Raw genomic sequence first — 16,030 nt, 5'->3', positions numbered from 1 at the left:
CACACACACACACACACACACACACACACACATGCTGATGGGCATGTTATAAAATCTATTACCAGGTTGACGATCATAACTTTTATTCAATTTATTCACCACATAAGCTACATTATCCTAGTCATTGTCAAACATTAACAACGTGAATGTTTATGATTTTCTGTTGCCCTCAACATAATTCAAAACAAGCATTCGCAGCGAGATTGGCATTCGAACACGTGATCGACACAAATACAATTACATATATATTGTAGTTCAAGATTCCAACACTTCTTACCCGTCCTAGCAGGTGCTTCCTGTTGCCCGGCGACCGTGGCTTGCATCCCGCCTGCATGGTTGTCACCAGTTGCTATGTTGCCTGTCTGACCTGTGTTCACGATCCCTCGGCTTCCTTTTATGACATGAATTAAAACTTTAATACAAAAAGCAAAAATAGTGGAATAGAATGAATACAAATAAATAAAAATATATACACACGAGGAAATAACACTTATCAGCAAAACAATTAGGTTGATTGCAGGTGCTTGGCTCTTTTACTTTATTCTTCACACTGTAAACAAAGCTAAAGCACCAGAAATCTGTTATCTGAATACATTAGATAAACGAGTATGTGCACTGTTGGCTGTAGGATTAATTGATCTTATCAATATATGACATGATAAATAACGTGGAGGTGATGATACTGATATATAAACCTTGGTTTATGCCCCTGCCAGCACCAGTTATATGGTCTTCGTCACTCATGTTCCTATCTGAAACAAATTAATGTAAAATTTGATTAGATCATCACTTTGATATTTCCCAGTCTACACTGGACTATGAACCGGATATCCCAGTCGTTCTAATCACGCACTGATCCTTAGTTTTGTCCTGCTCCTACGTTATAAGAAAGCTTTGAACACGAAACTTCAACCTTTGGCATTTGGAACTTTCGTATACGATTGCGTAATTTGATTTAAACACTTCAGAGTCAGGATAAACCTGTAACCGCCGCAAAACGTGGACTAGTAACTGCGTAAACGTTTCACAGCTCACTTACCTGGAGGGATGGGGTACGACAAGCTGCAGTGTCACGTAATCCTCGCCCGGGCTGAACCCTTCAGTGAAGGCCAGGAGCGGTATTACATGGATCTATTTACGGACTTTCCCCAGAAATTGCATACAGACAGCATTAACAGTCAAACGCGTTGGTTGGACAAGATACAATGTAACGGCATCCCAATATCAATGTATCCTCTATATCGTGATCACGAACATTCACCATGATGGCATTGACAATCATTGAAAATGAGGACACTCTCCCCACCCCCACCCCCAACACACACACCCACACACACATGCTGATGGGCATGTTATAAAATCTATTACCAGGTTGACGATCATAACTTTTATTCAATTTATTCACCACATAAGCGCTACATTATCCTAGTCATTGTCAAACATTAACAACGTGAATGTTTATGATTTTTCTGTTGCCCTCAACATAATTCAAAACAAGCATTCGCAGCGAGATTGGCATTCGAACACGTGATCGACACAAATACAATTACATATATATTGTAGTTCAAGATTCCAACACTTCTTACCCGTCCTAGCAGGTGCTTCCTGTTGCCCGGCGACCGTGGCTTGCATCCCGCCTGCATGGTTGTCACCAGTTGCTATGTTGCCTGTCTGACCTGTGTTCACGATCCCTCGGCTTCCTTTATGACATGAATTAAAACTTTAATACAAAAAGCAAAAATAGTGGAATAGAATGAATACAAATAAATAAAAATATATACACACGAGGAAATAACACTTATCAGCAAAACAATTAGGTTGATTGCAGGTGCTTGGCTCTTTTACTTTATTCTTCACACTGTAAACAAAGCTAAAGCACCAGAAATCTGTTATCTGAATACATTAGATAAACGAGTATGTGCACTGTTGGCTGTAGGATTAATTGATCTTATCAATATATGACATGATAAATAACGTGGAGGTGATGATACTGATATATAAACCTTGGTTTATGCCCCTGCCAGCACCAGTTATATGGTCTTCGTCACTCATGTTCCTATCTGAAACAAATTAATGTAAAATTTGATTAGATCATCACTTTGATATTTCCCAGTCTACACTGGACTATGAACCGGATATCCCAGTCGTTCTAATCACGCACTGATCCTTAGTTTTGTCCTGCTCCTACGTTATAAGAAAGCTTTGAACACGAAACTTCAACCTTTGGCATTTGGAACTTTCGTATACGATTGCGTAATTTGATTTAAACACTTCAGAGTCAGGATAAACCTGTAACCGCCGCAAAACGTGGACTAGTAACTGCGTAAACGTTTCACAGCTCACTTACCTGGAGGGATGGGGTACGACAAGCTGCAGTGTCACGTAATCCTCGCCCGGGCTGAACCCTTCAGTGAAGGCCAGGAGCGGTATTACATGGATCTATTTACGGACTTTCCCCAGAAATTGCATACAGACAGCATTAACAGTCAAACGCGTTGGTTGGACAAGATACAATGTAACGGCATCCCAATATCAATGTATCCTCTATATCGTGATCACGAACATTCACCATGATGGCATTGACAATCATTGAAAATGCGGACACTCTCCCCACCCCCCACCCCCAACACCCTCTCTCTCTCTCTCTCTCTCACACACACACACACACACACACACACACACATGCTGATGGGCATGTTATAAAATCTATTACCAGGTTGACGATCATAACTTTTATTCAATTTATTCACCACATAAGCGCTACATTATCCTAGTCATTGTCAAACATTAACAACGTGAATGTTTATGATTTTTCTGTTGCCCTCAACATAATTCAAAACAAGCATTCGCAGCGAGATTGGCATTCGAACACGTGATCGACACAAATACAATTACATATATATTGTAGTTCAAGATTCCAACACTTCTTACCCGTCCTAGCAGGTGCTTCCTGTTGCCCGGCGACCGTGGCTTGCATCCCACCTGGATGGTTGTCACCAGTTGCTATGTTGCCTGTCTGACCTGTGTTCACGATCCCTCGGCTTCCTTTATGACATGAATTAAAACTTTAATACAAAAAGCAAAAATAGTGGAATAGAATGAATACAAATAAATAAAAATATATACACACGAGGAAATAACACTTATCAGCAAAACAATTAAGTTGATTGCAGGTGCTTGGCTCTTTTACTTTATTCTTCACACTGTAAACAAAGCTAAAGCACCAGAAATCTGTTATCTGAATACATTAGATAAACGAGTATGTGCACTGTTGGCTGTAGGATTAATTGATCTTATCAATATATGACATGATAAATAACGTGGAGGTGATGATACTGATATATAAACCTTGGTTTATGCCCCTGCCAGCACCAGTTATATGGTCTTCGTCACTCATGTTCCTATCTGAAACAAATTAATGTAAAATTTGATTAGATCATCACTTTGATATTTCCCAGTCTACACTGGACTATGAACCGGATATCCCAGTCGTTCTAATCACGCACTGATCCTTAGTTTTGTCCTGCTCCTACGTTATAAGAAAGCTTTGAACACGAAACTTCAACCTTTGGCATTTGGAACTTTCGTATACGATTGCGTAATTTGATTTAAACACTTCAGAGTCAGGATAAACCTGTAACCGCCGCAAAACGTGGACTAGTAACTGCGTAAACGTTTCACAGCTCACTTACCTGGAGGGATGGGGTACGACAAGCTGCAGTGTCACGTAATCCTCGCCCGGGCTGAACCCTTCAGTGAAGGCCAGGAGCGGTATTACATGGATCTATTTACGGACTTTCCCCAGAAATTGAGTGACTAACAATGTATTGATTGTTCACTGGACTCGACTCAACACTGACATACACCCCCAGTGCTCATTGCTATAAATGGATCTGACGACTTTCTGTTCGTATTTTTTCCTGATTGTATATAATCCATGTCTTGCTCATGTTGTTTAAACAATAACTTGTAAGTTAGTTGTGCCAACGTGGAAACTGATTTGCAGACTGAAATTCGTTGTACGTATGATCATTAAGATCTTTTGTGTTTTATGTACTCGTGTACAGATTTAAGAATGTCCATGCTGGTTGAGTTACTCAACGAAGTATGAAGTTGTGTTTAAGTTATAATCTTCAGAGTAAAATGGCTTATATTCCCTAATATGGGGATATATTCGACATGTTACTGGATAACGAAAGGCATCTTCACGGTGATAACCACGTGAGCAGTTAGATGTTTCAAAAATGTATACATGAAATCTATCACTGTAGAACAACCTGGTGTGACAGTGGATAATCTGACAGAATCTAGTTCCTGGGTTTATTCCAATTATTGTCCCAATCTGATTTTTTGCAGGTCATTAATGATACACATGGCTGATGTAATATTGTAATCCATTGTGACATTTATTGACGTGTCATTGACAAATAAACGTATATGTCTATACCTTCAACGATATCAGTCATATGAATAATAATAGTAGCGGTCCTAAGACTGATCCTTTGGGAACACCCATATTCTATGGCATTAGATTCAGAGATATAGCCGTTTATGACAACTTCATGCGTTCTATGTGCAAGAGAACTTTGAAACCATTTCAAAAGATAGCCCTGTGTACCTTGGCCAAATGTTTTCCTAACGTCAAACAAAAACAGCTGTTATTCCCTTCCTTCGTCTACTGCCCAGCTATATACGTTAGCTGATCGGTTGTTGAATAAGGGGGCATAAATCCCGATTGCAAATTCCTTTTCGCTATAGAGTTGTGTGTGAGAAAGTTACACGTGTTTAAATACATATATTTTAAAATTCTTAGCAAAACAACTTGTAAGTGCTGTTGGTCAATTGATAGGAACGATGAACTACTAATATCAGTATATATTTTTCTTGTTATATATAACTTTTAATCAAACGCCATCACGTCTTAGATAAGTGTGTATTGTATATTTTCCTCATCAAGTGTGGCTTCAAATGTTCTCTTTACTTTTCTTACAGATGACATCACCTTGTTTCTAATAATTTCAAAATTACTCCAGTCTGAAGATTTGCAATTTTATGAATTCCATTTCATATTCTAATGAAATATACTAGTGCAATGGCTATGAGGGGCATCCATGTTCACTGAAGTGTGTATTATGTAATGGCCATCGCTAGGGCGGAACGACAGTATGGGTATAACACGGATCTATTTACGGACTTTCCCCAGAAATTGAGTGACTAACAATATATTGACCTCACGACTGATCTGACCCAACTCCATGTTCATTTTTCAGCGCTGAAATGCACCACCTGTGCACATAGCTATATGTGGATCGGGCTACCTTCTATCTGTTCTTCTTTATTCCCGATTAAGTATAATAATTTTCAATGTCTGGCTCACACATGCTACTGCAATGTCTACAATATTTGTATAGTGCATGAATAGAGATTGTGAAGTTTGTCCTGAATGATAATATTTCAAGCTACGATCTCCGTTTGAGAATTTTAATGTTGTGTATGAGTTTGTAATGTTATTGCGTTGAACTTAATTTTACAGTTAACCATTTGAGATATTCCTACCTACGAACATGCCCTTTTCAATCCTCCCTATTACCTATTATTCACTCCCCTTACTCGCCAGCCCCACCCCACAAGAATATGTGTATGAAATATTACGTTATACAATACACATTTAGATTTTACGTTTAGCTTCACCAACAATCCCCGATCCCAATCCCTTAACCCCTCCCCTCGAGCTCCTCACTCTCAAACACACATACACACTCAACTGCTGTCAAAGAATCTATGCGCATAGTGAGCCTCTGTAGTAGATAAATTTTCCAGGAAATTTGACCAGGATATCCATTGCTATGTGGTTGATTGTCTGGTATATATGTTCTTTTAGTACTCGACGAGTTTGTTATGTGTTTGTTTGTGTGGGACATTTATTGATATGTTCTTGATTTACTGGGATTGTTATGTGTTTGGTTGTGTGATGTTTTTAGAGATTGATAGGCCAATTATGTATCATGTGTGAAACTAATGAACGTACATGTCAACGTAAAGAAGGCTGTTCTTGGTTGAGAGACAAACTGAAAGTAGTGGTCTGCTTGGGTTGGTAATAACCGTGGTATACAGAAGTACGCTGTCGATATTTGCCCAGTAGCGTTATTTACAGTAACTATCATAGGAAGGAGGCGTTCGATGTAATTTTTAATTTGGAATAAAGAGTCACTAACCAATCAATGGACTCCAATTTCTATTAACCCATTAATCCCCAACGTTTTAAATATTGCTTATTTTCTTAATATAGTTTGGCCATTTGGTCATAATGAACATAATTGAGTGTTGTTTTCAATGTATTTGTACATGTTTTTAAAAATTGCAAAATATGTTTCTGCACACAAATAGGGGGCGAACTTCCCCAGGTTTTATGGGGTATTTTTTAACAGAAGTGACATCTTCTTTGCAAATTCATATCGATTCCCTCTCTTAGCATAGCCAGTTTGTGAGAGATTTGTATCAATTTATTTAAGCATTAAACATCAACCTGTCATGATGTCAACAGTTCACCCTTCATCCTCACCTCTGTCATCGTCAGACTCTGTGCCATTATCAAGTGGAGTGATAAATCAAAAAGCATCAGCAAAATCGTCTTCCTCAATGATTCTAACAAAATCATGTACATATATTCTGCAAAGATTACACATTAATCATAGTTTTTCGTGATAATACTGTGTCTAAGTTGTTTATTGTAAAACTTCCGTACCATGTCGTAGTCCGGCAATAATTATGTAGGACGAAAGTTAAACATTCTTGCATTTTAGGTCATGTAATCCTTAAATTTTTACTCGACATCTGTCAATGAAACCCTTGGGGACTCTGCGCCCTTTTGGGACGCGCTTAATGATCATGCTTGAAATCAAACATTTGAATTTTTCTTGCAAAAGTATTGTTCAAGTAAATTACATAGAGGAGAATATATATATGCAAAACATTTAAGGTAGATAGTTTTCACAATTTAACACTGACTTTGCTGAACGGCTCAAACCCGCCACCATTTTCTTTTATCACACATGTCCACATCTCCTGACACCGAATCAGGTGGAATAACTCCCAAACAACTACTACATCTTTGCATGCTACAGTCTCTCTAACATCACAGCAATAAAGGTAAAAAAGTATGTGTATGTATTTTTTCAAGATAACTCTAAAACTTTGCACCCTACTGGGGTGCACTGGGGTTAATGGCAATATTAGGTACAACGGTCCAATGCCTTACACAGAAATGTGTTTGCGTCAGTTATTGATTTATTGACATTGTTCAGAATATCACATGATTACGTATTTGAACTTTAATCGTTAACGTCTTATCCAAGTGTCGACTCGAATTCCACCCGGGGTAAGCAGACACCAGAGTATCAGACGAACGTGTCACAACATGTAAGGAAATGACACTTATACTCTGTGGACTCTCTCCCCACAACGGTATATTCAACAACCCTGTAAAAGCACCCGTGATTTAACCAGATCATTAACAGGACTTGGCGCTAAATATTGTTATTGATGTTTACGTCAGCCAGATCGAAAACGAAAGTAAAAGTAACCTGTTTAAAGGTTTCCAATAAATTCTAGTACGGCTGACTTTGTGTGCTGGCGATTAGGTGCCTGACTCTGAGGGTGTGAGTTCGAATCCCGGATGGGGCTCAACTCAAAAAGTACTAGAATTTGTACTTTACTAAGAAAGTGTAATCCCAAATATAACATATGTTGCATTTGACCACTTTCTAAATGGCATTGTGTAATCATAGCTTTCGGCCGTGGGAGCCGTGCCAATTAACACTTATCAGAGGGGTACACAAAGCCGGCAGTCTAGACTACCAGTTGTCCGACTTCCATTTTTGTGGAAGTCGCGGTAGCTGAATGGGTTAGGCGGCTGACTTTGTGTGCTGGCGATTAGGTGCCTGACCCTGAGGGTGTGAGTTCGAGTCCCGGATGGGGCTCAACTCAAAAGTACTAGAATTTGTACTTTACTAAGAAAGTGTAATCCCAAATATAACATATGTTGCATTTGACCACTTTCTAAATGGCATTGTGTAATCATAGCTTTCGGCCGTGGGAGCCGTGCCAATTAACACTTATCAGAGGGGTACACAAAGCCGGCAGTCTAGACTACCAGTTGTCCGACTTCCATTTTTGTGGAAGTCGCGGTAGCTGAATGGGTTAGGCGGCTGACTTTGTGTGCTGGCGATTAGGTGCCTGACTCTGAGGGTGTGAGTTCGAATCCCGGATGGGGCTCAACTCAAAAAGTACTAGAATTTGTACTTTACTAAGAAAGTGTAATCCCAAATATAACATATGTTGCATCTCAATAGCCGACAATTTCTGCCCGGCCTAGCAAAACGAAGCAAGGAAAGAAATTTATCTTAGCTTTTAGTTACTTGAAATTGAAATGTAGGTGTTAAATTAGATCTATGCATACAGTTTCAGAGTGACAAAAGTCTCTCCAGAGAACTGTATGTCACGAGGGGTGACTTCAATAGCTTCAGACTACAGGTGTTAACATTTCACAGAGTTTGATGTGCAATCAAGCGTGGTCTTTTTCTGAGAAATTAGTGGATCAAGGTTGAAATAGCCATGCCTAATGTAAGGTTTTCTGGTAGAGAGATGGAGGGCATTTCAACAACGCACCTGAGACCAAAATGAGCATTGGCTCAGGATTAACTAAATGTTCAGATCATTTTGTGGAAAAGTTTCTGTCTCTTACCATTCTCTTGCTATTTTCATTTACAATCGTTAGCTTTTACAACAGCGAAAACATAACTTTCTGACAATGGATTTTCAAATATCTAAAAATACCGGCTAATATACTTCCTACAAATTCCTCCTAACTCCTGCTTAATGCAGTACTTCGATTTGTGATATATGGTGTGTACAACAGTCACCATTTTATCTGAATGTGTTTCAGTTTAATTTCAAACATATTTTTAATATATTTTCTTTACAGTTTAAGGCTTCAAACATAACTTCTGAAATATGCAAAACGACTTGTTCTATTAGGTATATTGCTTTTTTGCTTTAAATAATAGGAGCACCAAACTTTAATTCACTTACATCTAGCCTATTCATAAAATAACATGAGTTCAACACAGGATCAACTTCGTTATTATTTTCAAAATTGCATATTTACATTCTGTATGTGACTTGGAATCGGCAATGGAGCCTTCTATAAAAATTAGATACAATGCTTTAACCATCAGAAAAACATCCGCTTCATTGATCTACACTTTATTCTATGTTATCAAAGAAAATTCGTTCTTTCACAGACTTTAGAAGCTATTGGGCCATATCTTGTTGTAAATGTGTTATGTCACACATTGTAAGTTGTAGCAGGTCATAACTTTAATTTTGATAGCGAAACAAACCTACCTTGATGCCTATGGCCGTTCGTGTTATGGGCCTTTCTATCGCCTACCCTTCGTTAAGTACCATTACATAGTGACATGGATCTATTTATGGTCATATTCCCGGAGAATACAAGTGACGTCATGACATGCCTTTACCTTACTATTGGTTGATTATTTATAGATAATAGGAACGTTTTTAGGTTCCTTTTTCCGCGAAAAGGTATGGGTATCTGTGTTGATATCAGACTCACACGAAACAGGATGCGTGTAAGGCTGTTGTCAATTTAATGAGTGATATTGAACAGCAAACGTTCTGTGTGAATCAGTACAACATGTTTGTAGAAGGTAGAGAGAGAGTTGGTTCCTATAGAGGTTCACCGAAGATTTAATTTATAAATAAAATTAAATAGTAACGTTAGTACACTCATTCAGACATTTTTGTTGAACTGTTTATGTGCTTGCGCCCAGCAGGATCAGTTTGTGTAGCATAAAGTCTTTCTGTTTTGTATAATACTTATATCAAAGTAGTTAGTTATCGTGAGAATTTTGGACGTAATTGATCATTCCTTGCTGCAAAATAGTTCGCTACTTTAATATTGTGGGAAGAAACATAAAACAAATTTCAGGTAATTTAGAAAGTGGGGTCTCTGGGAGCGCTCATGTGTGTGTGTGCGTGCGCGCGCAGGAATGTGTTCAAATTTCAGTCAGAATATGGCATGTCATTGATTTATCACCAATTCTTAGAACGGATATCATTAAAACATATCACAGCATTACCATTATCATTTTACATCGAGGTATGACATCCATTCACTACATATAAACGGTTCTCACGACGCCCGCCGTGATATTGCTGGAATATTGCTAAAAGCGGGGTAAAACTAAACTCAGTATTCAGTATTCTCACGACGCAGTACTATACAGTTAGTTGGATATTAATGATGACGGTAAAGATTCTGATTTTACTTCGTTCAATAAAAGAACACATTTGATTTTGTGGCTTCAAATACTGTGTTTATTACATCAATAGGACATGTAATGACCGAATGCTAAATGTACTATTTATGATCAGGTGAGAAAGAAAGACTCTGGGGACCAATGCAAGCAAGGTCACTTATTATAGCATTGACAACATTTACATGAACAGGGCATTACACATGATCTCCAGTCGAGAAGAGTCAACAGATGTACTATTTCGGAAGACATTTCTTCAGATTCAATATTCTCTTCCTTTCAAAGGATTCGCCAATCCCAAAGTCTGCAAGTTCACCATCTGCGAGCTGAGACAACAAATCCCCATCAATACTATATTTCTGGAAAAGTGGGATGTGTTTTGATACTCTCTGCTCCCGAAGAAGACCAACGATGTCTTCTTCAGTGACGTCAGAAAGCTCTGAAAATGAAACCACATGTGTAAATTTATTTCCTTATTGAGTCCATATTAACAAACACAATGTTTGCTTACGTCGAAGTTTCCTTTTTGGTGTCAAGGTTTGTTTCGATAGTTTTATTAAACTACATGTACTTATACATGATATTTTTTTTAGTTTCAATATATAAGTGTGCATAATTGCGATTGTAAAACGTTCGAGTCTTCAGTATGATACACGCATAGTTCATAATCTGTTGGCACATAATGCAGTATTGATCATGGAAGAAAAGTATATATAGAATATAAGTTACGTACTGAAAAGCGAATTGACTGGAGATTTACCTTTTCCTCTGAAGTATCCTATGTGTCCTGATCTTCCCTCTGTGACCCCTTTGTGATCCACTGATGCGCCTCGCATGTCCTGCCCACCTACGACACCTTTGGCACTTTCAATGTAGTATGTTTGCTGTCTGTTTTCTGGAATACCGTATTAAACATATCGTTAAGACGTTCATCGTTTGCAGATAGAAAACCTAATGAGTTGACGATCATGTTCAATTTCTATAGATTGACTGATGCGTCAGACAGGTTATGACTGTATGATTGGATGACAAAAGCGATGACTTCAATTTCACAATGGTCAACTCTCCTCAGTTTCCGAACAGATGAACATTCTGCCACCGGTGAGACAGGACACTCCCACCTCTCACGGTGATTTATAAACACATGTCCTTGGTATATGTAGAGTGGGGATCCTTTAATCGGGTCTGTAGTAAGGCTCTATGTTTAGATACAAGGGTAACCGTAGGAATTAACATTGTCATATAGAAAGATGTGCTCTAGCAAATAGGTAAACTCACCAATAGATCCCATTTGACCTTCATCAATACCGGTGACGACAGAATTGTCTACCCGAGCATCACCCTTGACACCCGTCACTTCCATTTTCTGATATCTGTGAATACAGTAAACATGTCTCAACAATATATGTACAACCTGGTCTCACAAGCATTTAATTTTATTCCAGATGGAATGTGTTCCTGATGATAGGTAAAACTGGATATTTTTGCACTGACGTTTCGTATTTAAATAAAAATGACAATACTTTATTTCCTATAATCGCGTAGTGGACGATTAGAAAAACAACATAAATGATCTGCAAATCCACAGGCACACGGCAGTAATTTCATGTCACTCAATCACCTGCTGTGAATACAAAATTACACGTTCAAAAACAAATGACTTATGAGGTTATTATATTGAAGAATTTGACGTCGCGGCACACATTTCCATTAACTTGAGCAAACGAAAGAGTGATTAGTGGGTTGTCAGGGTTTAAGTCAAATCGAATAATAGGGATAAGTCAGAATTCTTCAATAATATACATATGCTATATCATATTTTTATATTCAGCGTAACTCTGATTGTCCTTGTGCTGTAATCATGAATGACAAAGAAAGAACGATATCCCAAAAAAACATAACAATATATACCTTTCTGTAATGGAAGTCCTTTGCCACTACCTTGAGTTCCAGCAACTACTGAATTGTTAACTTTTGCATTTCCTGTTGTGCCTGTCACAGTAAATTCTGCCATTTTTCACCTGCAATCTAACAGAACATCCCCTTTATGACCGGAGTGGGGTACAACTTACTGACTGTACTGAATCTCGATTTGTATGTAAGAAGATGATTTAGCGGACTTGAGTAAAGAATATGAAGTATTACCTTTAGTGGGACAAAAATCCTTGACGTGTGATCTACTGTAGGCTTGGGGATGTGCGTGCAGCCTTTGTTATTGAAATTATCGCTGTATGACAAGCACATATATTTACTTTGATGACGTTGATCTAAATTTACAATGCTCCGGGAAGGCAAGTGCCATTTACAGGAAAACTTTACCTCCAACAACAACCGCGGATACAGTTTCCATTGTTTACATGATACCATTCACACCAAAAACATGTCATTGTATACAATGGGATCAATACATGTGTAGCTGGTTCTGAGAAATGTATTATGTATCCAGTACTTAGATCTAACTCCATGAAACACTGAATGCATTTATACTCATATTTGTGAAAACTAATTATAGAGTCAAGGGTTTGGTATGGATCAGTGCCACGTGGTTGATAACAAGATCTGATGCACCAGTAACTCTGTGTGTTACATTACACGGGTGCACACATGCAGTCATGGGTTCACATGAAGTATGGATTTTTCATTTCACACTAAGCATATATTAATGAGTTCAGAGAAACTAGGTATTCGTTGCGCTGACTCAATTCTAGGAAACAATAAATGAGTGTCTTCTGTTATCAGATTATAATTATATAATACGTCCGTGTTTCGGATGAATCGATTTGCGGAACAGACATGCGTAGAGGAGGTCAAGTGTTAGATAACAAGAACTGGTGCACTCGTTCAAACTTACAACAGCAGACACTGAATTCACTATGTGTATTCCGTTTATATGAGGCGGAAGGGGGAGGACTTTGATTGTTGTGGATCTCTCTCTCTCTCTCTCTCTCTCTCTCTCTCTCTCTCTCTCTCTCTCTCTCTCTCTCTCTCTCTCTCTCTCTCTCTCTGTTTTCTTTCATACTTTCATACTAGCATTTACTTTATTTCTAACAAAATAGATACATTGTAAATACGGCAAGTATACAAACGAGGCTACAAATCATCTGTATTTATCTTTCAAAGTCATTGGATACTGCCTGCAGCAGGAGGAAGTACATTGCAGTAAACATAACTCGGCGTACTAAAGTACTGTCGGAAATAGAAAAAAAACATGTTTTATCGCATTTATATGTGCAGTTTATATAGGTAATATGTTACGGTATGAAATTCTGTTAAACTAAGTTCGACCTAATTACAGTCTCTCTGGCAGGGAGATAGGAAACGAAGACAAAAGGACTTTATTGAGGAGAGATTAGTGCAGAAATGAACAATGCGTTTTTTGGGAACAGACCATGGCTTTATGCAAAATTAGTGTGCGATGATATTGTATTAGAAAGGACACTTGTTAAATGCCCTTAGCTCAATTATAAATGATAACTGACGTACAAAATAATAACTTTAATACTGAAACTATTGAGGATGTAGCTACCACGGAGTCTCACTATCACTATAAAAAGAAATAGGTAGGAGGGGTCGCCTCAAAAGCAAAACCAGGACGGGTGTTGCAGACGGTGGTTGGGGTGGAGCTGGGGGATTGAGATAAGATAATCCTTTAGGGGAATTAAACTGGGGAAGTAAACGGCATGTCATAGCAATTTACAAATAACATCCAGTCCTGTCGAACTTCGGGTGGTCATGTCACATTTAGCATTTCATGCGATGGCTGATTTAAGCTTTTCTATGGGTATCACACTCTTTTACATATCTCAACATAAACATTATGACAGAAAGACGCGTAAGATGTTAATCAATAGATGAGACATCTTCAACACGCATGAAAAAGCATGACATATCGTTGAGATGACCCCTTGTGCCTGTAGGCAGGACACGCATTTCATGCAAGGTGAGTCGACGGTCCATCTTAGCCCATCGTCATAACTGGCTGAGAGACCTCATTGTCACCTGCAGTCTGATCTATTGTTTTCAGCAGCTATTCGTAATTTTTCTAAGTGTTGCCCGATTTTACGAGTAAACATGATTTTCTGGATATCCTATTACGCATCCCACTGAATGCCCAGTTAGGCCGATGTGGGTTATTTCGACATATGCAATTGTGTAAATTTTAAGGATACAGACTAACAGACTAAAACAGTTGTTGTTTTTTTCTATTTCCGACAGTACTTTAGCATACAAGTACGTCCATCTGTACAGGTAAACTTCAGTGGTGGGTGATGCTGGTAGGACAAGACCTGTTTACCCTTCTTAACGAACACCTGTCATATTGTAATGAACAGTAGCCTACAAGCATCACTCACATGCAGCCACTGTAGTCGTCACCATTTGCCCATTTGACCTTTGACCATGATGCCCCATTTACCATGTAGTGAAAATGTCACAGCACGCTAAAAAAACAACACTTCGACTCCGGACACCAACAGTGGCATGTGCAGCCGCTACAGCAGAATGTCAGTGAATTTCAGTGATCTGTTTTCGACACCTATTTTGCCTTTTGCACCCAGATTATCACCGTCGGATAATGGAGACGATATACGGAAGCGTAGTAGGCCCCTGGTGAAAATTGTTTTAGTTTCATTATCTCCTTCATAGGTCATAGTATCTCCTACGTAGGACTTAGTATCTCCTACGTAGGACTTAAAGAAAAAGACAACGTCACCATCTTCTTGTGAATAAATAGTACAGTTTGTCGAGTTTGTGGCATTTCACATGATTGGGATTCTGTGTTAGAGCTAGACCACAGTAATCTATGCTTATGGTCCGAGAGGACTTACTGTCTCCAACGTAGGACATACTATCTCCTTACTATCTCCTACGCAAATATAAATATATCCGTGATTTGAAAGGGAAAATGATAAGAGTAAGTGACCCGTAAGACCTACGTAGGAGATAGTAAGTCCAAAGTAGGACATACTAAGTCCAACGTGGTACTTAATATCTCCTACGTAGGACTTAGTGAGACTATGTCATACGTAGGAGATACTATGTCATGCGTAGGGCTTAATAACTCCTACGTAAGACATAGTATAGATCCTAGGTGAATGAAAACGTGTTTTAACACTTATAAATCGACGCACGTGCAAGTGTGTGTATTCGTGTTTGTGTGTGCGTGTGTGCGTGCGTGTGTGTGTGTTCGCGTACCAGACAGGGTTATCCTACAACTTCTATAGTGCTTGCCATGTTGCAGTTAGGTACTCTACATTACACCTATATACTTAGTCGATTCCAGTCGTCGTTGTTCCCACCACCCACTTTACGCTGAACTGACGTAGCGCCAACAAAAGACGGAACAACACTAACATTCCGTCCAGTTAATAAAGAGGTATGCATGCTCCTTGATAAAGGTCCATTGAAATAATTCTTAGCGAAAGTTGTGCATGTGAGGGCTGGAACAGTGCGTCGTTATTCTCAACTGTCCCACTCTGTCTACAGCAATGTCTCATCATATCCGCTGCCACTGAAGTCTCAACCTGCACGTCTTTGAGCATTACGTAGCACCGAACGTCAGCCATCATTCCAGATAATAAATAATGTAACAAGAACACTGCACCAAATATCATCACAATATGGCATATGAGGGACAGGTGACGAGTTCTTAGCCAAACTACCAACATACAGTGGTAACTGAGTGAATGCTGTTT

General features: G+C 38.7%; 2 protein-coding genes and 1 long non-coding RNA gene across 16 annotated transcripts in view; 2 read left to right on the top strand and 1 right to left on the bottom strand.

Annotated features, from left to right (window-relative positions):
* Nucleotides 1-16,030, top strand: part of LOC124267650 — a 148,995-nt gene that overhangs the window by 2,531 nt on the left and 130,434 nt on the right. For all 3 annotated transcript variants that reach the window (XR_006896091.1, XR_006896090.1, XR_006896092.1), the window contains exon 2: nt 15,822-15,921. This is a non-coding gene — a long non-coding RNA (uncharacterized LOC124267650). The remainder of the gene's footprint in view (nt 1-15,821; nt 15,922-16,030) is intronic.
* Nucleotides 1-16,030, bottom strand: part of LOC124267644 (caspase-8-like) — a 148,230-nt gene that overhangs the window by 11,348 nt on the left and 120,852 nt on the right. Inside the window, exons 1-3 of one of the 12 annotated variants that reach the window (XM_046702616.1) lie at nt 12,483-12,603; nt 12,249-12,365; nt 11,616-11,710 (exon numbers count right to left, since the gene is read on the bottom strand). The exons of 10 other annotated variants lie outside the window; for them this stretch is intronic. In XM_046702616.1, the coding sequence (XP_046558572.1) occupies nt 11,616-11,700 (85 nt within the window). In that variant the 5' untranslated portion in view covers nt 11,701-11,710; nt 12,249-12,365; nt 12,483-12,603. Of the gene's footprint in view, nt 1-11,615; nt 11,711-12,248; nt 12,366-12,482; nt 12,604-16,030 lie in introns of those variants that run through there. One more of the 12 variants, XM_046702617.1, reaches the window with a different exon arrangement.
* LOC124267646 overlaps nt 1-16,030 on the top strand; it is a 70,383-nt gene that overhangs the window by 1,600 nt on the left and 52,753 nt on the right. The gene's annotated exons all lie outside the window — the stretch shown is intronic.

Source organism: Haliotis rubra, unplaced genomic scaffold (assembly GCF_003918875.1).
Source record: "Haliotis rubra isolate DU_JTF1 unplaced genomic scaffold, ASM391887v1 Scf1328, whole genome shotgun sequence".
Lineage (NCBI taxonomy): Eukaryota > Metazoa > Mollusca > Gastropoda > Lepetellida > Haliotidae > Haliotis > Haliotis rubra.
Note: the sequence above shows the minus strand (reverse complement) of the source record. Positions and strands in the feature narration are given on the sequence as shown.